Raw genomic sequence first — 26,761 nt, 5'->3', positions numbered from 1 at the left:
TCTCATTCTCACTATTGGCAGCGGCCGGCCTTACGGTTAGCCAGGAATGTATAAATAAAATGCACGAATAAATAAATAAGTGCCAGACAGTACATAATACAGCCATACCAGTGCAGTACTTACTACTGCAGTCTCACCCAAACCATGCCGGCCGCCAATCCATGACTCCAGACTGAACAGAGGCAGAGGCAGAGTTCAGAGTTCAGAGTTCAGACTGCATGACTGACTCACGGTCACAACTACAGTGTACAAGGTTACCATTGGTTACCGTGGCTGACTGTACTACATTGTGGAAGCTCTAGACTGTAGTGTCTGTAGTGTCTGTAGTGTCTGTAGTAGACTGTAGATCTAGACATTGTTTCTCCTCTACGTGAACGATGATGAGGACCATCTCCCTGCGGGCTCCGAACTAATTACTTGCCACCTATGCGGATGACACGACCCTCTACCAGTGCCTGTCCGCCACATCCGACATCGCCGACTCCACGGTGCAGCTCCAAGCCGTCATGGACAGCGTCGCTGAGTGGGGCGCAGACTGGAAAGTGACATTTGAGCCATCCAAGTCTCAGGCGATGACCATTAACCACCGTAAGCCACCCCCAGCCATGCCATCAGCACTGTTTGCAGGAGCTGCCATCCCGGAGGAGCGGGAGATTAAGCTGCTCGGTGTCACCTTTGACACCCAGCTGTCTTTCTCAAGTCACCTCCACTCCATTGCAACCAAAGTTGCTCAGCGGCTCCACTTCCTTGCCAAGGTTGCCCCCCTCCTAGACGCCAGAGGTCGCACAACTGTGTACAAGGGGGTTGTCCGCCCTTTGATGGAGTACTGCTCCTTGGTGTGGATGGTGTGGATGTCCAGCCTGGACAAGATGCAGCACAGGGCGCTAAAGATCATCGGCCCGGGAGTTTGGTTTCCCAGCCTGGAGCACCGCAGAATAGGCCTTGACGGATTATGCTAGCATAATTTTTCGCATAATTCCTACCAAAATCGAATAATCGCATAAGTCGAGGCAAATTGCATACGTATCGCATAAAATTGGAATAATCCGCCTGTTCGCATCAGATTCCATACAGTTGTACATGTTCTACAAGACAGTAGATGCACCAGGAAGTCGTAGGTTTACGACTCCCTTGATAACATGTCCAGTCCACTACGATCAGTGACGGTCGTAGCTAGGTCGGACGGTGCATTCACCCCGTTGAACTTCTGCTACTACAGTACAACCATGACAATGCCCTCTACAAAAATATTCCCCTGCTTTTTTGCACAGAACCATCATATACATAATACATTAGCAGCATATGTGAGCATAATGCGGCATAATATGATAACTTTTAGCATAAAAATAGCATAATTCTGCAATTTTTTCAGCAATGCGAAAAGCATAATTTCACGAAAATATTAGCATAATCCGTCAAGGCCTACCGCAGAATGGTTGCATCCCTCAGGTCGCTCCTCTTCAAGCTAACGTATCTTCCCCCCAGCCGACCCACCCCTCCGTGCAGACCATCGACCAGGCTGGCTACTAAGATCGCTCAGCAACACCAGAACCAGCTAAAATCCACACTCCCGGCACGCACCCGAAGCAGCCTCCGCAATGGGTTCCCCGATTGCGCCATTCCAACGTGGAACAGCCTGCCCGGACATGTCTTGCAATCTGCACCGCACCCACAACAGCTGCAGTCCTTCAAGGAAAGATGCCATAAGTACCTGCTGCACCTTGACTGGCAGAGAGCAACTGACGCTCTTTGACTTCCTTAGCTTAAGGTAGCAGTACTGGAATATGCCATTCGCAAATACACACAACTAAAATCGGGTATTACTTCGGTGTCTGTGAATCTTTTCCCACAAAATTTTGAGCACAGATTCATGATTCACGCCACCACCTAATAAAAGTACTACCTTGAACTTATTTACTTCGCATCGTGCCAAAAGTTCACTGCACTGGAGAGTAAAAAAATGCCGTCATCTCAGATTTTTGGTACATGCTAGCAGCAACATAATATCAGCTGAAGTGTTAAAAATGCATCATAAGCGACAGTCTACAATAGTAGCAGATGCTGAATAGAACAGATTGGAGATAGGACACAAATAGCACCACCCAGTCAACATCATCTGTGAAGACGCCCGTCACCGTCGAAAAAGATTATTACTACTGAGGCAGCTAACATCCGCCAAACAAAAAACTATGGCTTTATAAATATATTCAGCATCTGGGAAATTTTCCACTGATCAATCTACATATAAGGTTTATTGGGCTGTGATGAGCCAGTCTGGAGATATAGTGTACCAAAGTTTGGTCGGAAGGCCAAAAAACACTAACTTTTGGCACTCTGAAAACCCTCCAGCAATGTATGTGACTACCTCTGCTTGCTGTATCGCGTCAGCAAATCCCTTTCGAATGGCTCTTCTTCTCTTCCTGGCTGACTTTTGCTCCTCACTGGACCTTCTCCTCCTGTGATACTGCTTCTCTTCATCCAACTTGAGAAGACCAGAGCTGGCAAGTGAAACTTAGAGCAGCTCATCATTTCCAGCACAGCCGAAAACATTTCCATTGTTCGTACTCAGCATTAGAAATCTTTCTTGCTTGCCATCTGTTCTTCCAAGTTTCACATCCACTGCAGTGTTTTGATAGCACCTCCGCGTCCAGAACCTTTTCTGTCTCATAGGACACAACAGTTGGCAAACCAAACATTGATGAGAATCCGCGCTTCATCCACGTTCCATGGTGCTAACTGCAACATTCTCCGGGTGGGATTGCTGTTCTGTTGTTCGCCGAACAAGAAGACGCTGTGCAGCACTCTTCATGCTGTCCCTAGCATCAGTTTCCACAGCAGTGTGTAGTGCATCGCTGTGCCCAGAATTGCTAACAGGAGGCGGCATATCCAATATCCCACAGATACTGTTCAGACCTTCTCGTCCACTACCAATAAGGCGCATGGCAAGCACACTGCGGCGGCGGTTTATATCGTACAATTTAGCAAGTGGGTGTCTTTCTGCCAGGGCTACACTGGTTGATGAGCAGCACGATTCGCACTGCAAACTAATTGTTGAGGCGAGGCCATGACGAAAATTATCTTTGATAGTCAGGTTGCCCTCTTGATAATTACTACATACACACGCTGACGTCACCAATTGCTGTAAGCTCTCCATGTGAACAATTCGAATTCCTGATGGAATATCATCGCAATCCTCTTCAGACTAATCTCCATCGTTATCACACGAGGCATCACTGGATAAAAAATCAGCTGGAAGATCAGAGTCATCTTCTACGCCCTCACCAGCTCCATCAGCCTGCGACTCGTGTTCGCTTTCACTCCCCTCAATTGGCTCAAATACTTCAGGATTTGAGACGAGCTTGGACGTAACTCTAGGAAATTTGCTTTTCCTTGGCCTGCTGAGCGACCTTCGTTTGTGTTCATCACCCGTCTCCTGACCAAGTAGCGCCAGCACAACAACTCAAGCGCAGAGCTCCAACGTCGCTGACAAACGCTCGTCGCATTGGCAAACAGTTTGAGAACAAAGAATTTTTTTATCATTAATTTTTTGAAAATACAATTGCGTGGGTTGAGTGCAGGCCAGCCAGGCCAGCTAGCTTGGGCCAGGCAGGCGCTGCATGTGGCGATCGCGACACTCAGCCCAGCTCTAAACTGGTTTTAGCTGGACAGATAGCGTGAATCAGGCCGAGATTGGCAAGGATGCGTTGATATTGTACAGAAACCCTCTCGAAATAGATTGACATCGATCAGCTGATCAGTGCAATTTTGAAATTTTGACGGGTATTTTCAGTTTTTGAAGGGCCATATCTCTGCTTTGGCTGGTTCGAATGCCAAAAAAATTCATTTGTAGACCCTTTGGTATTCCTTCTTTCAGAAAAATCACACTTGAAGCAGTTCCCGTGAAATTGATATTTTGGCTAAATCTGACACCCGTTTTCCAGTACTGCTACCTTAAGTTCTGATTGACCCCAATTTCCCTATCCAACATACATGTATCCTTTATCTTTATCCTTCAGCAGTGGATGTGTGGGCGCTGCACTTCCGTATACATGTCTTGCTCTCGTCTTGTTTTTCTTTTCTCTCTCTCTCTCTCTTATGTCTCCTATGTCTTTCTCTATTTTTCTTGTCGCGCTTTGTCTGTGCAGACGCCGAGACCACCAAGGTCGGCTGAGCAGCAGGGCTCCGCCACCACTTTCCGCATGCATTCGGGAGCATAGTGGACTTATTATTATTATTATTATTATTATTATTACTCGGGAGAATGAAATTGAAGACACCACTGCAGCTGTACTTATGGTTGATAAATATGGTGGTAAAGACACACCTGGCAATATGGCGGTAAACACACGCCTGCCCACACACGCTCTCTAGGCTGCAAAGTTCTGGCACAGAGCTCTCCTTCTCACCACCACCACCATCAGTTCGCGCCTGGCGCCTGGTCGATGCATGACTGGCGGTATCCGGCATATATAGCAGGCTGGTACATGTACCGGCATCAAGTAGCGCATGGCACATACAGTGCTGCCAAATAGTTTTCGCCCAAAATCGGACACCCTTCATCGCCAAGGCTGGCCACATGGTGCGAATTTTTCTCCTCAGCAATTTTTCCGGAGAATTCAAAAAACCGCCCAAAATACCATGAAAATTCGCTCCGTTGTCATGGTAACCGATCTTGCACACCGAAGTAATTGGTTGCCATGCCTGAATTCTGTAATCCTGGTAATGCATGAGTGTGGTCACACACTGTTCAGTGTAGATCTACATGCCCTCGTACTTTGCACTTCCACCGCCGCGCCAAGCGCTAGCCTTTTTAGAAGCACATGACAGGGATTTGTGCCTTCAGTTGCGCTGAAAAGTGAAAATACAGGACTTCTGAATAGGAAAGTACTGATCCCTGACATTTTTGGCTACTTTTCGGACGTTTCCTTTTTCGGACCGGTTTTCGGAAGAGCCTTCAAAAATCGGACACTGTCCGAAAAATCGGACGGTTTGCCAGCACTGCACATAGATGATGACACAGCAACGACATACCGCATTACCGGTAGCTCGATTGCGACGTACGTTTCGTCCCCGCTGGACTCATCACTCAGGCAATCCTGATGAGATTGCCTGATGAGTCCAGCGGGGACGAAACGTACGTCGCAATCGAGCTATGTCGTTGCTGTGTCATATACTGTATGTGCCATGCGCTACTTGATGTACCAGCCTGCTATGCCGGATACCGCCAGTCATGCATCGACCAGGCGCCAGGCGCGAACTGATGGTGGTGGTGGTGAGAAGGAGAGCTCTGTGCCAGAACTTTGCAGCCTAGAGAGCGTGTGTGGGCAGGCGTGTGTTTACCGCCATATTGCCAGGTGTGTCTTTACCACCATATCTATCAACCATTATTATTACTAGTGAAGATTATTATTATTATTATGGGGGTGGCTTTATTGGTTTTGTGTTTGTATTATGCAGCATCCCGGGTCATTTAAGACCATGGGGAGTACTGCTGTTGTATGTGAAGAAAATGTAATAAGGAAGACTGAGAAAAAGAAAGAAAAAAGAGAGAAATACTGTGAACAGCAAATCTACAATGATGCATGTACAATCTATTATACAACTAATCTGCGAGAATGAGACTTAACACAAGCAGGTACAGTAATAGCAAGAGAGCTAAATCAGAAAACAAAATCCGTTGAAAAGTAACCGTCATCAAATCTGAAATCGAGCCCTTCAGCGACACAATAGCACTGAAGGCAGCAATATAATTCTTCTCATTGAACATCAGTGAAGCACCGTCAAAACCGGTGAATGGGGGCTGATGGTATTATTGTTGTCTTTGTTATTGGCAAGTGATTAATATTACGATCATAATATTATTATTTTCTGCAAATAGGTGCTTCAACTAATAGCAGCAACCATAACCATGGGCATTCGCAAACCAATGTAACTTATTAGAGTGTAATTATTATTTCATCTGAGTTATTGACCTGATGATGTCAACTGTGCCAAGGAGCGCCTCCTTTTGCAAGATCGATACACTGGCTCCGGCATCCAGTTCCCTCACAAAGTCAGCAGTCGAGGGGGTTAATCCACCTAATGCCCCCACAATTACTGGCACGATCTTGGCCCGCACCTGCCACATCTGCTCCACCTCACGCTTCAGGCCTTGATATTTCTGTATCTTTTCCACAGATTTTCGGCGGATGTTCCTATCCAGAGGGACACTTACGTCCACAAGGAACGCTTCATCTTTGCCCTTGATAATAATGTCGGGTCTGTTTGCTCCAACGGGCGCTGCTGTTGGAATTGGCACTTCCCAGTAGATTGACACATCCGTTTCAGCACTGTACACGACGTTGGTGAGTTGGTGACTTGTGTACTTATTCGAAATGTCCGATGCACCATACTTCCTGCACAATGTCCAGTGGAGATATTTTGCTAACCTGTTGTGGCGATTGATATAGTGACTTCCTGCACAAGCTGTACACGCTCCAATAAGGTGGAAAACCGTTTCCTTGTCCCTGCCACACATCCTGCAACTCGTTTTCGTTGACACACCTGTTCCTCGATTAAATATCTCTTGTAAGTTCCGTGTTGGGATAGCCTGGTCCTGTATGGCCATGACAATACTCTCTGTCGCCGGACGCAAAGCGGAAGACCGCAACCACGCAAAGGAGAGCCCTCGATCCAGCTCAGCATCCTGCAGCATAAGCCAAAATTGGCCATGCAGAGGCTTCTTTCTGATTGTCTCCTCCCGATGCCGCTGGTATCCCTGGCGTATGAAAAATAGGCTTAGGAGCGGGCCTACTTTGAGCTGTTGCTCGTGTTCGGCCAGAGCTCCCAAAATGCAATCCATTCTCCCTGAGGGCAAAAAATTTTATTATTATTATTATTATTATTATTATTATTATTATTATTATTTGAAAGTAGGACGGAGGCAGAAAATATTACAAAAATGTACATGTATTATCTACGCATGCATCTACGCAAGAGTCACCACCAGCCAATTAGGACATGTGTCAAAGTATTGAACGTTTCCGTTCCCTTCTTGTCAAAATACTACAGGGAATGATGGAAATAAGCTAAAAGACTACAACTATAAGGAAATCTTGCCGTGTTGGAAGCTTTGTACATACGTAAGTTAGACCCTGAGCTTTGTGTTCAGAAGGAGGATGTGTTGTCTTTGCACCCGTCTAGGCCTCATCCCCATCATCCAAAACGCCCACTGTAAACTCCGCCTCCTCATGCTTCGTATCCACACCGCCAGAATTAGTAATCTCCTGTCCAAGCGCCTACGTCGCCAGACTGAAGGCGTCACTCGGATCAACGATCCAAATGCGTATGTTGTCCCTGCCACCAGGCGAGTCTCTGGTGACTGTCGGCCGCTCGTTTCTGCTGTTAAATTATGGAACGCCCTGCCCCAAGAGTTCAAGTCCCTCGCCTGCCATAGATCGTTCAAGAGACTTTTAAAGGTTTATTTTTATGGTTAGCCAGCATCTAGGCTTGGACTTGGAGTCGTGACTCAACTGTGACTCAACTGTGCTTTCTTCTTCTTTATTTTTCTTTTTTTCCCTTTCTCTTTTTTCTTTTTGAGTATTTGCAGTCTGTGTTTTCTGTGTTTTTCTCTCTTTCGTGGAGGCTTGCTTGTTGTATCCTTGGCTCTCGGCCGTTACTTTATCGCCATCATAATATAGGGCACCATTGCCCGTTTGGTCTGCGATACAAAATAAAATTTCAACAACAACAGTTGTTTGGCACTGTTCGTCGTGAAGGTGCGAAATAGATCTCTTGATATTTCTCTCTTTTTCTTGTCACTACGTTTTTGTCACTTATTGGATTTGCATGCTGTTTTTTTGTATTCTTCACATCTATTTTTTCATCTACACATAATTGGAGTGATATGTTTCTGAACTTCTTTTCCTTATAGTTGTAGTCTTTTAGCTTATTTCCATCATTCCCTGTAGTATTTTGACAAGAAGGGAACGAAAACGTTCAATACTTTGACACATGTCCTAATTATTATTATTATTATTATTATTATTATTATTATTATTTCCCGTTTGTCTCTTTCCCTTTGTCTCTTTCCCTCAAACTAGTGAAGATTATTATGTCTCCTTTATTCACTTCTTTCGAAGGCGATAAGCCAGACCCACCGGGAAATATTTCCATAGGTGGGACAGCAAAAATATAGTGAAAAAATAAAAAGCTAAAAACCAAAGGGACAAGAAATAGGGGAAGGAAGAGGAAGAAAGGAAAGAAACTCAATCCGAACTCCAACATCAAAACAATAATAAAGAATTTGCAGCGACAGGCAAAGTACATCAACCAATGAAGGGAGTATCAGTCTTTATCAGTCGTTATTATTATTATTATTATTATTATACGCATTTCCGCGGCAGCGTCAACCAAGCAGTTATGCTTGATCCACACGTTCGCTTAATAATATGCTGGACATTGAAACAGAGCAGATCGACATTGATAGTGGACTTGGTAAAAAAAATAATAAAAAGAGACCATGGCACGATATGATAGACAGAAACATAATACATGTATGTAGCATTCTTCCACTATTCCCTTGGACTACTCTGTCACCAGGGATGACATGATTGTCATTGATGACAAGAGCCACTCCACAAAAACCGCATGCATGCAGCCTTCAAAGCCTGTATGTGTAGTGTACTAGTCTTGTCCAGTAGATCTACCATGATAATGAGTGCTGTTGTAGTTTGTCTCCGAATCGGCGAATGTCTGAGGATCATTTCGGCATACATGTAGCAGCTCGAGCTTGACTGTCAAACTCTCACTGAGTCAGGCTGCAGTGATTGTGGTCGTGTTGCATGCATTGTAATGTCGCTTGGCGCATGACAATCCTCATTGACATACTTCGAAGTGCAAGTAAATTACATGTAGTAGTAATTGTCGACATTGATCTACATGTATACAGACAATGTCGTTGCATAATGTAGTTATAATTATTCGTATCCAGGTAGCATCATCTACGTGTTGGGTTCCCTGGCCTCGGACTCGTAATCATGGTAATACTGCCATTATATCGTCGGTCCATGCATGCCATTGACATTGTAATCAAAAGCTAATACCAGTAATGGCGCCATATGCACGCACCAGTCTTCTCAGTCTTTGCGCTCAGCATACACAGCACAGCAGCAGCTACAGCAGTAGATCTACGATCAGTGTCCAGTATGATTTCGATCGAGTTGGTCGTAGATCTACGAGTACGACGAGGCACCCGGCACCCGCCTACTTTTTGGTGATGACGTTGCTCATGTGATCCTTTGCCAGTCTGGCCCAGTCAGCTTCGTACACATAATTCACGGTTCACGAGTTCACACACGATACGGTGCGTGCATATGCATTCCATTTTGGACGTAATGTGTTGCATTGAATATTCAAGAGAACAACTGAGAAGTCCTCCAAATTTTTGGTCCACATATCGGTCGGTGTATCTCTGGATTGGAATGGTCGTTTCGCCAATTCGGCATTTGGCTACATCTGCTTCTATTTTATCTTCCGTCTGTATTTGTGACCATGAATAGTCGTACCTGACTCACCTGGTCCCCGACGTTCAGCAACCCTGGGATACTTTGCTGATTGCTAATATTCGAGCTGGGAGCGAAAAATCAAACATTTGAAGATTTCCCTGAAGCGTTGTTGGATTTGGTGCGCTGAATCTATTTGTAGTGGATGTTCTCTCCTGATCGCAGGGTCCCTGTGTGGCCGTGAACTAATGTAATCCAGAACTCGATTCTACGTTAGCGGAGCGAGTCTTGGAAAGGGGAGAGAGATGAGTGATCACAGTACCTTCATAGGTGTGGCGTCAGGCTCTGACAGTGTGAGCACAGGCAGTGGAGATGCTGGCGGACAGGGCGTGATGACAGAACGTGTCCAGGCACTGGCGAGCAGCGTGTATCGAGAATTTGCACAGGTGGTGAACCAGTATGGCGAGGGCCCTGTCACCAGTCTTATGCCCATCGTTATCACTGTGTTGGAGAGCTTGGACGGTGCGCTCAGTGACCTGCAGGACTCGCAGCGCGCTCTCGATGAGGCCACGGACGACAACGAACAGCTGCATGCACAGTACGAGAAAGAGAAGCAGATACGCCGCGAGGAGCAGGCCAAGCGCATGCGAAACGAGGACCACAACGAGGACGAGCGACGAGACCTTAAGCAGCAGCTGGATCAGATTGGCACGTACAATCGTCAATTGAAGTCACAGTTAAATTCTACCAAGGATCGTGCCGATCGTGGCGAGGAGAAAAACGAGAAGCTGAAACACGAGGTGGTGGAGCTGCAGTTGAAGTACCGCCGTGCTACACACATGTTACAACAACAGAAGAATGTATCTCTGGTCCGACCCCGAACAAGTTCAGGAGCACGCACCCTGGCCCGCACAGGTATGTTAACTCCACTTGTACATGTCAGCATTCGTTCGGGTTCAGATTTTAATATCATTCATTATCAACTAACACTTGCCAGGTGATGGGTTATGGACTTACTATGGTCTCATTCCTGCCGTTGTACTAGTGGGGTCAAGTTTTCTTTTCCCTGGCCTGTTCAAGTCCGTGTTTCGTAATGGCTCTTTTTCAATAAGGCAGTTTGGTCAAATGGTGGGAACGCAGATGCATGCAACATGCTACTGCTGCCTACTAATGAATGCTGTAGGTGCACTGAGTTCTGGAGCCTATGGTGTGCATTTTGAAAACATAGAATATAGGCGTGAACCGCCACTAGAATTCCACCCGGACTCCTAGTGTGGTCGTGCAGTAGGATTTTGATTTGAAATTTAATGTAAGAGCTGAGCAGCTCCCCCCCCCCCCCCCCCCCACACACACACGGTATGCCGTATTTGGATTTGAACCACAAAACTGTAGAGAATACGGAGCTGTGCACGAATCCAAACTTCGTTTTAGCAAGAACGAAAAGAAGATGGTATACAAGCAGAACTGTGATGTGAAGAGGAGCCCGGCGGAGGCGGCAAGAAGACTAGAAGACTGCTGAAAACTGCGAAACCTGGCTGTCCACGATACTGTTATACGGGATATAGGTATGCATACGAAAACACCTCTAGTCCATGAACAGGCTTTAATGAATCATTTGTCAATATTTCACCCATCGGGCCGCGGGCATCATCAGGTAGTTGGTGAGGAAGGGGAGGCAAAACGCGCGGTATGAATCCAAAAAATACAACCAGATGAATGTTCTAGAACTCACACATCTCGGTGACACAGTTGTCAAGAACACTGAAGAAGTCTTCACTTATAAGGTGACCGAAAAGAAGAAAACACAGAGCAAAAGAAGAGAAAACGATCACAGCACATTCAACAACAGTATCATGTTTGGGAATGCTAAAGGCGATGCGTGTGCATGTGATTAGTACACTTGCAAAGTGTGAGTATTGGCTGTGTCAGGTGGTAAAGTCCTGGGGTAATTTGAGGAGATGGGTGTCGATATCGGGTGACGATCCAGTGAAACTTATTTTTAGGCGCCACCTATTATTATTCAAATTGACTTGTAATCTCGGCACGTACCTCCTCGAATTACCACTGGACTTTACCACCTGACACAGCTCATACACACGCTTTGCACATGCACTTATCACATACACACACACACACATCACCTTTTTTTAAAGCCTTTGGCATTTCCAAACTTGGTACTGCTCGTGACTGTGCTATGATATTTTTCTCTTCTTTTGTCTTTTTTTTGGTCACCTTACAAGTCAAGACTTGCTTAGTTTTCTTGCCAATTGTGTGACCGGGATACTACATGTAGTTTGTGAATTCTGAACACTCATCTGGCTACATTATTTGTATTTACATGTATTACTTCGTGTTTTGCCTCCCATTCCTCATTAGTGCACTGATGATGACCACTGGGCGAAATATTGGCAACTTCGTCATTATTCAGTGCAGCTAAGAGCCTTTTTGTTAAGAAACAGTTTTTTTAGTTGTTGTTATGGATTTTGGATTATACTGCTTTTGCCGCTGGTGCTCCTGCTGCTCCAGGTGTTGATGGTAGTCTTGTGTTATACATGGTGTATTTGGTGTGGTGTCCGGTGGTCTTCTTCTAGACTCTCCAGCCAGCAATCTGATGGATCCGGCACACGTGGTGGAAGTGACGCCATTCGAGATTGCAACCCGCTCCGAGGGCATGCCAACGCCTATGTCCAGTGTGGAGCATGGCGGTGGAGTCATGTCCGCGACTAGCCGTCATCATCATGTCGCTGATGAACTCATGGACTTCCAGCCGCACAGTAAGTACTGAGTAGGCAGCGCTGCATTCAGTTGTAACAGTGCTGGGTGAACCAACTCAAACGCTGTACAAGGAAAGGAGGGAATGGAATGAATACGCATGCTTTACCAACACTCTTGCTTGCTTGTGTGTGTGCCATGTATGGCATCTTGTATTGCATGCCAAAGGTTCTGAGCTGTTGGTAGCATGTTTCATCGTAGGAAAACCTCAGGGTATCGTCAGGATAGGTATCATTCCCCACCCCTGTTCCGTTGTTTGTTTTGTTTTGTTACTACAATGTGTACTCCCGGCAGTTTCATTGTGGAAATGTGTTGAGAATGATGCATGCGGAATTGTGAACTGTTTTGTAGGGGATGAGTGACAGTGTTGTATTCTGCTGGTGTGTATCCGAAAGTGTTGTCTTATCGCTGTTTTTTTTTCCTGCGGGTGCATTCAACTTGTGGCTCGTGTACAGTGGCATCGAGCCCTATGTCGTCCGACTCTGACCCTCATCCTCTTCGCAGTGTGATTTCTCCCATCCCTGTACCATTGCTCGCCACCGAAACATCAGGCAACATCACTGAGGAGCTGCAAGGGGTGAGCGAGGAGTCCCCTGAACCTGCAGAGGACAGCCTAGCGGCACACACGTCTGAAGGCACGTTGCAAGAAGTGCATAGTCCCTCACCAGACAAAGGCGTAGATGATACTGTCGCAGAGCGGGACAAGGAGGATATGGCAACGTTATCCGTTACAAGTAGCGGAGCGGCAGAGGATGAGGTGAGCACAGCCATGCTGGTTTACTTGCTGTAGTACATGTACCCCGCAAGGGTGTGCTCTTTTGACATGAATATTCCAGGCAGTACTTTGCCTTGACAAGACGCTTTGAGTTGATTTGCAGTGAACAGGCAGAGTTGTGAGTGTGCTGCATAGTAGTACAGTATTGGACAAGGAAGTATAAAGTACCTTGGATACCAGTATAACATACTGTACTCTTTGCATTGGATGTAAGTACTATTTTGAGGACCCTACGTATACCCTTCCAGTCATTTGACCTTACACTGTACATGTCTAGACCAGCAAATGTGGCTGCTTGAAACCTTTTTCTTTCTGTTGCCTCTTCAGTGGAACCTGCTCAGGGGAGAGACTTTTTCCTGCATGCTTTCCGCTTTATTGGGCTTCACTCTACCTAGCTGTACATTGATTCTGTTGTTTACGGTCTCACGACCTCTCTTGTATGCGGTGTGTTTGCGTGCGTAGCCATTGTCGAATATGGGTGAGAGTCTCGACGTGGAATTGATGCAAGCCAGCAAAAGTTTGGAGGAGGTGGAGGTGCAGGAAGCAATTGAAGAGGAAGAGAGAGAGCAGGCCTCACCTGAAGACAATGAGGGTGATGTCCAGGAATCAGCAGTTGAACCCGACCACTCTCCTGTATCAGTGGAAGAGAAAACGGAGCTGCCGTCGCCCACAGCAGTGCCCGTACAAGAAGCCGAAGTCTCATCGGAGAGAGACGTGACCAGCGAGGGCGATAGACAATCAATCGTCTCTTCAGATCACTTACCGCAGCGGGAAGTCATGGAGGAAATGCTGTCATTGAGGAGCGATGTCTCTCGTAGTACGTATCCTGTGGTGTTGTCAGCGCTATTGAAATGTTTTGTGTGACCTCATGTATGCACGTGCTGCCTAACTTTCTGTGCGTGAATACAATCCTGTGAATTTGGAGATACGGCATGCCAACACCAGGAATATTTCAGATTTCAGAGTGAGTTGTTTTGACAGTGTTTTTGTTGGAAACAAAGTCATGAACTCACACTGCAAGAGTAGAGTGTTTCATTTTCAGATACTTCAAAAGTAGAACCTGTAACGGGGCACGGAGTTTAGCCTTTTTTAACGGGAGAAATTCATCGCTATCTTAAACCATGGGGTGCTATTCCTCTCTCTACTATAGAGGAATAAAAGATGGGTGTGTGATGGCAAGGTCAGTAAACTTGTGCTCGCTATGTGGGAAAGAATTGCAAATCGTTAAACTAAAAGACCGGTCATTCTTTCAACTCTTACAGGCTACAGTACCGTATTGTCCTCTGGAACACAGCAGTAAATTTATAACTGGTGCCTGTTATCCCTAATGACAAATGTTTGCTTTTCTTTACCCTCTCACCAACCCTCCAATCTCTCTCTCTCTCTCTCTCTCTCTCTCTCTCTCCATTCTTGATTCGGACTGTAGCCGGGTCTGTGAACCTTCAGGAGATGGCCATTGTTTCCGACACGGACGATGTATCATCACAAGAGAGTGTGGTGTTGGACATTGGTGCCGACGATCTGGAGATTGAGCGTCTCCTGGGCGAAGTGCGCCATCTTGAGCAAGCTTCGGACCAGCTCAAGCGTGAGAAAGAAGAGATGGCTAGTCAGTTGGAGCAACTATTACAGGAACGGAGACTCTTACAGGTGAGCCATTCCTTTAACCATGCTCTGCATGCAAGCTCCGACCAAGAACTGCAAGTAGAAGAGTATACTGTAATCCGTTTTTTAACAATTTTAGTGAAAGGAGCGTTTTCGCTAGGCTTAAGCACTGCAGACTTAGAGCTGGTGTTCTTCAGTCCAGCGCTGTCCAGTTTTCTGGCTGATATTGCGATTGCTAGACATTGTGTCTGCGAAGTCTGGCTCAGGTTTGTAAATCGCTTAGGGCCTGGTCAGACTGCGGCAAAATCGAAATAATCCTACGATTATAATCCGAATCTCCATAGTTACTTGCCGCCAGAGCGGCAAAAGCGAGAGTTGACGCTCCAAAAAAAAAGCAAGAACGGGCCACGCTTTTCCGCTCCAAACAGGATTTGACGCTGATACGCCATTGACGCTGATAATCACTGATTTTTTCATCTCGATATCGAGGAGCTAATTGGCCACGGACAACAACAAAACTCATATGGATGGTTGCAAGGATTGCACTGAAGGTGTTGGCGATCCCAAGGTGAAGGAATTTGACGTCGTTCGTGGAGATTACCACTTGACGCTCGAAATGAAGTTTGAATTTTCATTCTCCCCACATGTGTAGTGTGATCGCGATTCAAATTCTGGACGCTGTTCTTTTTTCGTCAGGCAACCAAAAGTTGCCGCAGTCTGACCAGGCCCTTAGGATGTCCCTTGCAAAAACCACACATTTTGCTGTTGTCCATGAATTATGTGCCAAGAGATTTTGGTTGTAAATTGTACATATCATCCGTTTTCTTGGTCTCAATTCGTCATCAGTCTCGAGGTGATTTTTCCTTAGGATTTGTGTATTTTCTTTTTTCCATGATTCAATCACCGGTGTGTTTGTATCTTTTAAATGATGGATGCTGGTCCTCTTCCCATGCTGCAGAGTCGAGCTGAGTCGTCACAACAGGAACGCAGCGAGATGCAGACCAAACTGCGGGTGTTGGAGGCCGACCTGCAGGAACGAACTGACCGACTGGAGGAACTTGAGCGCGAGGAGCAAGCCAATCAGGTAAATGTGTAGTGCAGTGCACCTGCCCCGTGGGGACTTGACTGTATTGAAGGAAGGGCCTGGCGAAATGTTTGCTTTGTAATGTTCACATTTCCAATGAGCATTTTGTTAGTTTCATCTACGTTTGCATATTGCTTCTTGCTAAAGGAAAAGTTAATTTCTGGTTTGCATGGTAGCGGACTGTTCATGACCAGTCATGCCGGGGAAACCCCCTTTCCTGGTGTATTAATGTCGGCAGGTGTCTTTTGTCGAGTAGCATATGCAGTAGACTGTCCATTTTGATTGTTATGCCAGCTGATGTGTTTGTTTGATTTTGTGCATCAGGAGCCTTTGTTCCCCGGTGCCAAGGATGAGGAAAACTGGACAGTGGCACAGAAGCGACAGTACTCTCGCGTGGAGATGTCGCGCCTGCTGAGGGAGCGGAACGAGTTCAAGGAGCGCTACCTGTCGCTGAAGGAGCGACTTCAGATCCTTCAGCAGCAGCTTCAGCAGCAGCAGGAAGAGCCCTCGTCGAAGAAGAAGGAGAAGACACTGTGGAAGATGTTTTCTGACATGTTCAAGGGAAAGGCAAAGTCGGCACCAACACCGCGTGGCTCTGTGGGCAAGTTCACGCCACTCAAGACAACAGATGACGAGCCCGTTTCCAGCACGCCGTCAACAAGCAGTGTGCCAGGGGCTCTGACACTCGGTAAGTTCTCTGAATTAACACGCGTTGTCTCCTCTATTTCATTGTTTGACCAGACACCTATCAACAAGTTTGAGTCAATCGTAGCTCTATCCCCCATGTGCATTGGCGACTGATAGACGGCTCATGCCACTTTGTTTTACGCTTTTATTCTTTTCAACTTTTTTTTACGATTTGGCTTTATCTCGACGCTTTCATCCTGATGCCAACACCTGTACAATACTCTTTCATGGCTGCTTTCTGTAGTTATATTCTTTGCGTGCGCGTGGGTGCGTGTGCACGGACGCACCTGTGTGTGCGTGTGCACGGACGCACCTGTGTGTGTGTGTGCGTGTGTGTGTGTGTGTGTGTGTGTGTGTGTGTGTGTGTGTGTGTGTGTACATGGTGTGTGTGTGTGTGTGTGTGTGTGTGTGTGTGTGTGTGTGTGTGTGTGTGTGTGTGTGTGTGTGTGTGTGTGTGTGTACATGGTGTGTGTGTGTACATGGTGTGTGTGTGTACATGGTGTGTGTGTGTATATGCATGATGTGTGCGTTTAGGAATTGTAGTAATAGTACGTATCCACTGCTCCCTCCCTCTCTCAGGGTGTTTCTGTGCAGTGCTGGCTTGATATTTATCTGTGTTTTACTTCACTTGTCTAACATTACTCATTGCTTTCTTACCGAGCCTGTGCCCGTGCGCCTCTGTGCTCCGTCTGGCGATGCTATCCAGTCTTAGGCTACTCCAAGATGTCATTAATACCCGTATCCAGCTTACTCTATGCCACCAAGTGTCTGTTTTGACTCTCCTAGAATATTTTTACCATTTTATTCGTTTTTGAATTGTGTTTGTGAGTGTGAATGTCTCGTATACACATTCGGATTATCTTTGTTCTTTTATTGGCTACGAATGCATTCGATATGGTGCGCTTGACGGCGGGGAAAAATGAAGATCTGCTCAACTTACTTTGCTCTCAGTGTGTCAGTTGTTTCTGTTTGTGCTCTAACTGTCACTGCTGTCTTGCCATTCTCTGTGTGTGCTCTTGCCTTGTGCTGGACAATGTGTGCTCGCCTATCGTCACGTTGTTCCTGCCACCTCTCTGCCATGTCATGCTGTCTGTCCACCATCACTGCCACCCTCTGTCAAGTCGGACGTCGCTTTGAGGCGTACGGCTGGAGCTTGCCGGAAGCCATGGCACCCCATAGCCTGCAGTCCTCTGTTGCTAGTGCGCTTCCTAAAGCTAAGGCGGGCGAGTTCAATCGCCTGGACACTGTGCCCGTTTTGATGCACTGCGGCCACCTGGTCACCGAGCCTGTAAGACAGCCAGTATTCATTGTATGTGCCATCCACAAACACACTCTCTCTCTCTCTTCGTCTCTCTCTATCTATCTCTATCTCCATCTCTCTGTTTCTTTTTCTCTCTTCCTTTTCTCATCTACTGCCACTTCAGCCAATTGCCGTAATCGCTCCTTCCATGTTCAAAACCAACTACCCCTGTACGAACTAAGGAGACATTGGGGTTTTCCGTAATCCATCGTATGGAGGACAGAGTCTTGTGTTCATGATAAGCCAGGCTCGTCATTATATTGTAACTAATTACTTGTATTTCCCCGTAAGTTAGTACGTACTAACTTTCGAACTTAGCAGCCACATGAGTACTATCTTTCGGGGTAAATGACACGCAGTGGGAAGCCTGCGCAACTCTAGTGTCCGTGCATATGATGTACTAGTATGTACTGTACGGTGTCTCTACATGTAGGACGGGTACAAACTTACTATCTTTCGGGGGGAATTGTCTCTCGGGGTGATAACCTCGGCAGTGGAAAGTGTATTTTTTATAGGGGGGTACTAAGTCATTGGGGAGAACTTACTTACGGGGAAATACGGTACTTGTCTGGGGTGCTGAACAGTGCGTTCCTGGTGTCAAACTTTGCTAGTTGTACTCACATGCGTTGTAACTGAGTGCCTACTGCCAATCCAGGTGCAGCGTGGCTTCAGCTACCATCCATGGTGCCAGCCTGTCACTACAATGTAGCTGTCTTTAAAACCAGAATGATCATGGACACTCAACAGTCAACACTTGTAGAGTGATCTGTTAGCCAGGTGCATCTCTGTATTCCGTATTGGGCGTTGCTCAATTAGTAGAGTCGTCTGCAAGGTCATTTCTAAATTATGAACGGGCTGCATTGAAGTCTAAAGGATACAAACTGCTCCCGTCTCCAGTACTTGTACATGTACATGTAGATCTTAACACATAACCTGGCTTCTCAGGATTTTTGGAGGAATTTTAGGGCGCGTTCGAATTGTCTTCATCAACTGTTCTAACAAATTTTATAAAGAGATCAGTTGAAGTGTCCCATTAGAACGGATTCTATCATTGTAGAGTTTTTCAGTGGAATTGTCATGGCGATGATGGCATCCGATCAGATCGACCATCTCCACGTACTACGTAACGTAGCTATTCCAAACTCTTCGAAACTAATCCACCTTCCCATCGGATGAGTTTCGAGGAGTTTCGAGGAGCTTCGTTTTTCTGAAGAGGCCAATAAGGCCACCTCTTCAGGAAAACGAAGCTCCTCGAAAAGTCAAAGAGTGACAATTTGAACGCACCCTTAGAGTGTTCCCAGAACTTCCCAGATAGTGATTGGCCATTCCCGTTACTTTATAAATCCGGCTTATGCTGCTTGCCGTCATACATGTCAGTGCTGTGTCGACGTGCTTATCTCAGTGCTTTGCATGCCGGTGTTGGCCTCTTGGCCTCGCCCGCGATCCCACAAGGACTGGGGGAATTCTGCTGCAACCCATGTTCTATGTTGCCCAGTGACTAGTGAGAGCGACTGACGGCTCACGGGTAACGTGCTGGAGTTTAAAGTGTCATGGCTTTGCCCATGGGATGCAGCCGTTTTTAGTACTCCCTGGATGCAGCATTGTCACAGCTCTGCGGCTCTAGTTTATAAAATGTACAGTACTGGGTCAGTGGAATGAACAGGCCATTCCCCAGGGAACCCCTCCTAGATATTTCATGACCGTATCAATCGTTCTCGTGTATTTCTGTGCTGTGTGTGATGTTAACCCTGTTATGCCACCGTCATGACCACTGCCCCAACCGTCTTTGCCAATCTGCAGCAAGATCAGATGACATCATTCAGCACCACGCGCACGTGGTGCGCAGCGGCCGTCTGCAGCACGGTGCAGTCCAACCCGTCGCTGCACCCCAGCGACACCGTGTGCCCCTCCAGCCTCATGTGGGTGTGCACGGGTACCAGTGAGCTGTCGCGTGTCAACGTGCTCGACGCTAACATGCCCGGTGAAGTGATCGACTCGTTCCCAGTGTGCTCATCGCCTATTCTGTGTATTGCGTCCGTTCCAGGAGTGGTTGATGATGGTTAGTACTACATGTAACTCACTGTAAAACCGGAAAGTCTAACGAGTCACAAAGTCTAACGTTTTAACGCCCAATTTTTTTCGTTATTTGAAGAAACGTTATCCCGAACCCGGTTTGAGATGTCTGTGTAAAGATGTGCATGCATCGATGCATGTTCTGGGTGGCCAGGTAGCCATTGTTAAACTTTCTGCACGTTATCATGCCAAAATTACAAAAACGTTGAGAGGTAAGTAGAAAGTGGTGAGGTGAGAAGGTGCATGTATAACATGCATGAGAAATTGTACTCCAAGTAATTGGAGGTTGAAACAATTGAAATCAACCTGCTATAGCCCATGAAATTCCGAAATAAATTGTGACCGTAGTTACTGGGCGAGTTCAGGTGGTTGCAGTTCAAAGTACGCTGACGTCTTGTTGCCTCGGCGAATGATAGTTCTGCAATTGCAAAGCAAAGCAGCAACTTTGTAATATACAGCGATGGGCTGTAGTCTAAGCTTCAGCTGCTTGTAGTTGTTGATTAGCGCCCAGTAGGTGCTCACTTCACCAAATGCCTACTCCACCGTTTGACGCGCGGAATTCATGACCGTGTTGAACTCACATTGTTGTGGAGTTACTTTCCCACCAAGATACCCCTTCTGGATAAAATAGCTGAAAGGATATGCTGGATCACCGTACAGTGCGTAGCACCGGCCATCGGGAAGGCGCATGTTGTTTTGAAGTCTCTCCAGGAGATGGCTTTCCGCTAAGACTCCTGCGTCATGACGGCGGCCTTCTACAGGGCCAAATAGATATGTGATTAGTCCATCAGGTGTGGTCACTGCTTGGAATTTAGTCCGTGAACACGCTTGTGCCCGTTGTAAAATATGCGTTGATTATGCCCGGGACAGCACATTTGGCGGACTGTACCGTCAATGGATCCCCAGATGAGCATATGTACACCACTTTTCCGTTGGATAGCGTCACTGTAGGACTGTAATGTAGCTGGGATGAGGCATCCTTGGTCAAAAGGGTTTTCGATCACGTGACCCCACCGGTTGCATATCCATAGCAGTGTCATATTAAACATTCGACTGATATCTTCTTCGTGCCGCCCAAACTCCTCAGCAAGATCTACTAATCGGCAAGGAAATGCCAATCGCCTCAACACTACCAGTAGACCATCCATCCCTGTCCACGTGATCCTATTGACGCCTCTCAAAGTCTGAGGCATACGCAAAGCATCGCACAATTCGTGTAATTCCGCCTTGACAAATCTAAATCGGAGCATACAAGCGTCATCTGGCAGAGATCGTATGCAAAGACGTGGAGGGAGTCTCCTCCTTTGGATGTTCAACTGGCAATCATCCTTCAACGCAAGGATTAGCAAAAGCAACTTATCCTTATCCAGTAGACCTTTGTCATAGGCAAAGAGCAAAATTGCCAACATCTGATCAAACTCTTCAGCCATGCCCAACTCGTGCAGATAACACTGTTTGCAAAACTCATACACTCAACAGCAGGGAGTAGGCGAAGTAGAGGTACCGTATTACGTTGCGATATGTTGCAGTCAAAGTAAGTTTGACTAGTACGTCCTCCCCTTCGAGTGTTTGGAGATGAAGCATATTTCTGACCTATATAAGTCATCGGCTTCACGATCTTGAATAGTAATGAAGACTGTGTAAAACCTATGGGCCCAGGTTTGGTGAATGGACTGTAAGTACCAGTAGTGCATGTATATCTGAGGCCTGTTCTTTGAGTCCTGCACAACGAGGACGTCTAAGCAGAGTGCACAATAATACGGGAAACCAACAATGCCTGGTAATTGCACATGATGTGGGTGGCTAATTGTGTTCTCTCATGTCCTTATTTGATATGGAGGAGATGATGCAGTACGAGAAGAAGCAGCCAATGGCATGGCGACTTTTCAGCCACAAGCGATAAAACATTTGACCCTGCTACGGACCGGCGAGACGACCATGGAGATAATGTAGCGCTGCATTCATGATCAGTGTAAAACATGCAGTTCTCTACGGCTGTAGACCATACTCTACTGTGTACTTGTGTACTGCAGTTATGACATCATCAAATGTTTTAGGGATTATTTGTGATGTCATTGTGTTCTCTTCTGCAGAAAACATTATCCACATAGCCAGTGCTACCGAGGATAGCAGCGTACTCACACCCACTGAACTCGACCAGTATCGCTATCGTAGTCCCCAGCAATCGCCGCCTCTGCAGATTTCCCCGGAACACTTCACGGAGGCGAAGGGGAAGGGCAAGTCGGGCAAGTCTGCTGCGGGCCCCGTCACGCACAGGAACAGTCCACAGGAGAAGGTGATCTCTCTCAGGGGTGAGGAAGACAAGACAGTTTTGATGAAAGATTTCGTTCTTGTTCCTGCAAAGTCAAAATTTGAGAGTCCAGAACCTAAACAGCATATGAAACAGGCTTCAAACAGCATACGAAACAGTGCCTATGCGCTTGCACATCAGTAAGCGCGCACAAAACTAAGAGTAAGAGATCACGTGAAAGATCAGCTGACATTATCAAACAAACATGCATAAACAACAGTAGCATACACAGACCGATGACGTGTATGTTACGAGCTTGTATGCTGAGCATGGGCACACAGCACACAGCACATACCTGTCACATTGTCCGAAACAGCAACAAAAAAACATGAGATATATTTGGTGCATGTGGAAATCACACTCCTGTGATAACAACATTTGGCCGTGGAATACAATTCCCATACCAGTTCTTACATGCCTGTTTCAATTCTCGTCTTTCTTGTCAAGTGATAAAAAAAATGTTCTGCTTAATTAGATCCCATCAGTCCTGCTGGTTGTTTGCTGAGCATACACTGTGCTTGTGTTGTGACATGCTGCACACTTGTACAGAAGCGTTTCAGGACAGTCCGAAACCAACCACCAGACGAGACCACAGCAATAGCCTAAGCGGCGAGGCAATGGCACGACCACGCCTGCGCCTGCCTACAATGTGGATGGGCGCTGAGTTTGGCTGCCTTTACATCCACTCAGCCGTGTCCTGCTGGAGAAGCTGCCTGCATGCCATGAAGGTAAGGATTGAATCGCTTGCTGGGTATCATCCAAGAATGAAACCGGTTTTTTTTTTTTTGCAATATAGACTGTATCGTTTTGAAGATATTGTGAGCAGCTTCCTCTCTATTCAAGAGGTCTACCGGCAACATTTCACCCAGGTAGAGGTCCAAAGCAAATTGTACGTGTCAGGGTACAAGAACACAGTGATGTGCTCACACATGTTCTCGTTGCGTTTCCACTTCCAGGTGGAAGCATCGGTGTTGAGCATCGTCTATGCCGAGGGCAAGGTGTTTGTGGCAATGGCTAACAGCAGCCTGGCAATATTCTCACGCACTGACAACGAGTGGGACTGGGAAGGCTACAAGGTCACGTACCTGGGTAAGGACCGGGACGTGCCGATATCGGTCATGGTACCAGTCAAGCATCGTGTGTGGTGCGGCGTCGCCAATAAGGTCTACGTGGTCGATGCCAGAACAAGCCAGGTTGAGGTGAGCTGGGTTGTGTGATGCACTGATGGTGTACGTATGCTTCCAAGTAGTGCCGAGGTACATAATCATAATGCATGCACACTGTACTTCTAACCTGCACTGAAAGGGAATGGCTGTGTTCTCAACGTGACTTACATGTATGAAGTCGATGGACGTACAGAATTATGCTAGTACTAGTAGCGTACAAAGTTGATCTGATGATTTTCATGAGACCATTGGTTGGCCCTCTATATAGTGTGTGAAAAAGAGAGGTGACGCCTTAGTTGCCTAAATCATGGCGCTGGTGATAGTGAAAGTTGTGGACATACCGGCTGTTTGTATGTCTCTCTGCTACTGTTTAGACCCACTTTAAAGTGCATCCCAGCTTACGAAGCCGTGTGTTGAGTCTTGTTACCAGTGGCGATGGTGTCTGGGTGAGCGTGCGTCTGGACAGCACGCTGCGCTTGTTTCACGCCGACACCTTCCAGAATCTACAGGTATGTTGTGTGCACATGCTGTGTGTACGTGTACATGTGTGCGTGTGTGTGTGTGTGTGCGTGTGCGTGCATGTGTATGTGTGCGGGGGCGTGTGTGTGTGGGGGGGGGGGGGGGTGGTGGTGGTGGTGGTGTGTGTGTGTGTGTGTGTGTGTTTGTGCGTATGTGTGTGTGTGTGCGTGTGCGCATGTGTGTTTGTGTGTGTGTGTGCGTGTGTATGTGTGTGTGTGTGTGTGTGTGTGTGTGTGTGTGTGTGTGTGTGTGTGTGTGTGTGTGTGTGTGTGTGTGTGTGTGTGTGTGTGTGTGTGTATGTGTGTGTACACCCCAAAACTAGGGATTCACTGGCCAGAAAAAGCCACTTCATAGCTGTGTGGTGTAGACCAGGCTGAATAGTGGCGGTCAATTCTTCAGCCTTGCAAGCTGTTGAATGGTGCAATCCCAGCACAAGCTGCTATGGCTTCTGCTGTAGCATCGCTATCATCGCCTCCGGCGATGGGCGTCCAATGGTGCTCATTGCTTTTGTTTTCTTCTCCGTGTTGTCCAGGATGTTGATGTGGCCAAGCCAATTCAGACACTGCTGACATTCCCGGGCAGCAAACGCAAGCCATCGCCACGTAATCTCGTGCGCATCTCCACTCTACTGATCAGCAACAATTGCTTGTGGATTGGTGCGTCCAATGGTACCATCATATCTATGCCACTGACCAGCGAGAGACCTGTGGAAGGGCATGAGACGCCACGAGGAACGGATGTCAGCGCGGTGAGCTATTGATAGCTTGTCAGGGATTCCGGTCTCTGTTCGAATTCTTATCGATATAGAACAAATGACTGACAGTGCTGGTCCCATTGTATCTTTACCCCACCCCCACTCCCCTGTTTCCAATCTGACTGTCACCATAAAGATAGGGAAGCCCCGCGGTGTGTTGGTACGTGTATACTCTACGTACTAACACTGCCATTTGCGTGTTGTCTTTGGTATGTGTCTCCGTGTACGGCAGTCTCTGCTGAACAGCTACTCAATCGTTGGTGAAGATGTGATGGCAACAGGTGCGGATGATAGCAGCATGGCAGTTGCTGTTGCTGATGGTACCAGCATGTTGAGTAAGTCACCATGCTTCGCATTCCGCCTTGCTCTCCTTGTACATTCCATTCACGGGTAGAATTGCCCTGCTGGCTTTTGAAAGCACAATTTTGGCTTTAACCCTTTAGAGTTTGACCCATATAAAAACGGGTAGAATACGTCGGTTTAACAGGTGCACTTTTAAACTTCACGCTCCACTGTATAGTTGCCCCTAGCGACCTGATACTTGGCTGCGTAACAGCTAGGACTGCGCAGGACCATCCTACCCGTGCTGATAGTGCTTTATGTTGCGTGAATTCTCTCCCCAGGTTTCCCCAGCATTCCGTACCTGTCGCTGGACGCATCTCGCCTGTCGTTTCACGGGCACATTCACAACGTCGACGTGCTTGTTGCTACGCCAGGTGTCATGGCAACAAGAACGGTGAAGGTAGTGACGGACGGCGCTAGTACACCCAAGCGTGTGTCCAGCGCCTCCGTCACGTTTGTCATGAGTGTCGGTGGCGGTTACGTCGACTTCCGGTCAGACTCCACGTCACCGGCAACTGCGGCTAGTCAGGGTGCCCAGTCGGCTGATCGCAATCATGTCATTGTATGGCAGGTGAGTACCGGTACACATGGCCAGCAATCGCATGTCACCACGTACATTCAAAATCAACATAATTTTGCGAATCGACCTTTTTTCAGGATCACTTTTCAACGAGGACGAAGCAAAGTCGGCCGAACGAAGCCTAGAGGAAGAAAATCACCCTCTCCACTTCACCATCACGATACTGACATAGATACGAGATGAAACAACTAAAAAATCCACAAGAAAACTGTACGGCCATCATCGCTACGGCCATCTGACTTTGGTCTGACTTTGGTCTGAGAATTTCTATCACGATCAAAAATGTACGAGGAGCACTCAAAAATAAGCCACAGACGTACCTTTATCGCTCTCTACTCCTTTTTCAAGGCACAAAAGTCGACTCTCCACTTTCAAACCAGGAACCAGACATACCAGTGGTCCTTTTCAGCTGCTCCACGAGCGCAGGAAATGTTCACCAAGGGGCGCAGAGCAGCATCCATTCCAGAAAAAGAGCTAAAATACGAGTGAGACTGCATGACTGAGTACAGTGAGTACATGTATGAGTACATGCAGAAAATAGTCAATTTCAGCGTTTCTGCTCCAAACAGCAACTAGCTTCGACTAGAAACAAAGATTACACCAAAGGATCAAACAACAACCATTTTCTGCAGTTTTTTTGCAGATGGCTTCCTTGTGCTTGGCCCAGCACGCCAAAAATCACACCTCGGAGGAGTACAAAAATTACAACTCTCAGATGTCCTCGATTGCTGGCCATGGTGCAACTTGTGACTTTATGGGAGGATGCACCCACTCACAGTGCTGAGAGTGCTCAACACCTGATGATTGCACTGATACCGTTGAGTGATGATTGCACTGATACCGTTGAGTGATGATTGCACTGATACCGTTGAGTGATGATTGCACTGATACCGTTGAGTGATGATTGCACTGATACCGTTGAGTGATGATTGCACTGATACCGTTGAGTGATGATTGCACTGATACCGTTGAGTGATGATTGCACTGATACCGTTGAGTGATGATTGCACTGATACCGTTGAGTGATGATTGCACTGATACCGTTGAGTGATGATTGCACTGATACCGTTGAGTGATGATTGCACTGATACCGTTGAGTGATGATTGCACTGATACCGTTGAGTGATGATTGCACTGATACCGTTGAGTGATGATTGCACTGATACCGTTGAGTGATGATTGCACTGATACCGTTGAGTGATGATTGCACTGATACCGTTGAGTGATGATTGCACTGATACCGTTGAGTGATGATTGCACTGATACCGTTGAGTGATGATTGCACTGATACCGTTGAGTGATGATTGCACTGAT

At 46.8% G+C, this 26,761-nt stretch overlaps 1 protein-coding gene across 1 annotated transcript in view; it reads left to right on the top strand.

Moving 5' to 3' along the window:
- The first annotated feature begins 9,365 nt into the window (after positions 1-9,365).
- The window catches only part of LOC135808379 (C-Jun-amino-terminal kinase-interacting protein 3-like), a 28,972-nt gene continuing 11,576 nt past the window's right edge, over positions 9,366-26,761 (top strand). The window contains exons 1-16 of the mRNA XM_065321562.1: positions 9,366-10,397; positions 12,074-12,256; positions 12,710-13,011; positions 13,492-13,846; positions 14,456-14,676; positions 15,590-15,715; positions 16,040-16,403; positions 17,524-17,690; positions 19,503-19,761; positions 21,869-22,087; positions 22,636-22,814; positions 23,043-23,285; positions 23,627-23,761; positions 24,304-24,519; positions 24,758-24,860; positions 25,149-25,438. Of these exons, the coding sequence (XP_065177634.1) occupies positions 9,788-10,397; positions 12,074-12,256; positions 12,710-13,011; positions 13,492-13,846; positions 14,456-14,676; positions 15,590-15,715; positions 16,040-16,403; positions 17,524-17,690; positions 19,503-19,761; positions 21,869-22,087; positions 22,636-22,814; positions 23,043-23,285; positions 23,627-23,761; positions 24,304-24,519; positions 24,758-24,860; positions 25,149-25,438 (3,972 nt within the window). The 5' untranslated portion in view covers positions 9,366-9,787. The remainder of the gene's footprint in view (positions 10,398-12,073; positions 12,257-12,709; positions 13,012-13,491; positions 13,847-14,455; positions 14,677-15,589; positions 15,716-16,039; positions 16,404-17,523; positions 17,691-19,502; positions 19,762-21,868; positions 22,088-22,635; positions 22,815-23,042; positions 23,286-23,626; positions 23,762-24,303; positions 24,520-24,757; positions 24,861-25,148; positions 25,439-26,761) is intronic.

Source organism: Sycon ciliatum, chromosome 2 (genome assembly GCF_964019385.1).
Source record: "Sycon ciliatum chromosome 2, ocSycCili1.1, whole genome shotgun sequence".
Lineage (NCBI taxonomy): Eukaryota > Metazoa > Porifera > Calcarea > Leucosolenida > Sycettidae > Sycon > Sycon ciliatum.
The sequence above is the reverse complement of the archived record's forward strand: the minus strand, read 5'-3'. Positions and strand labels throughout refer to the sequence as shown.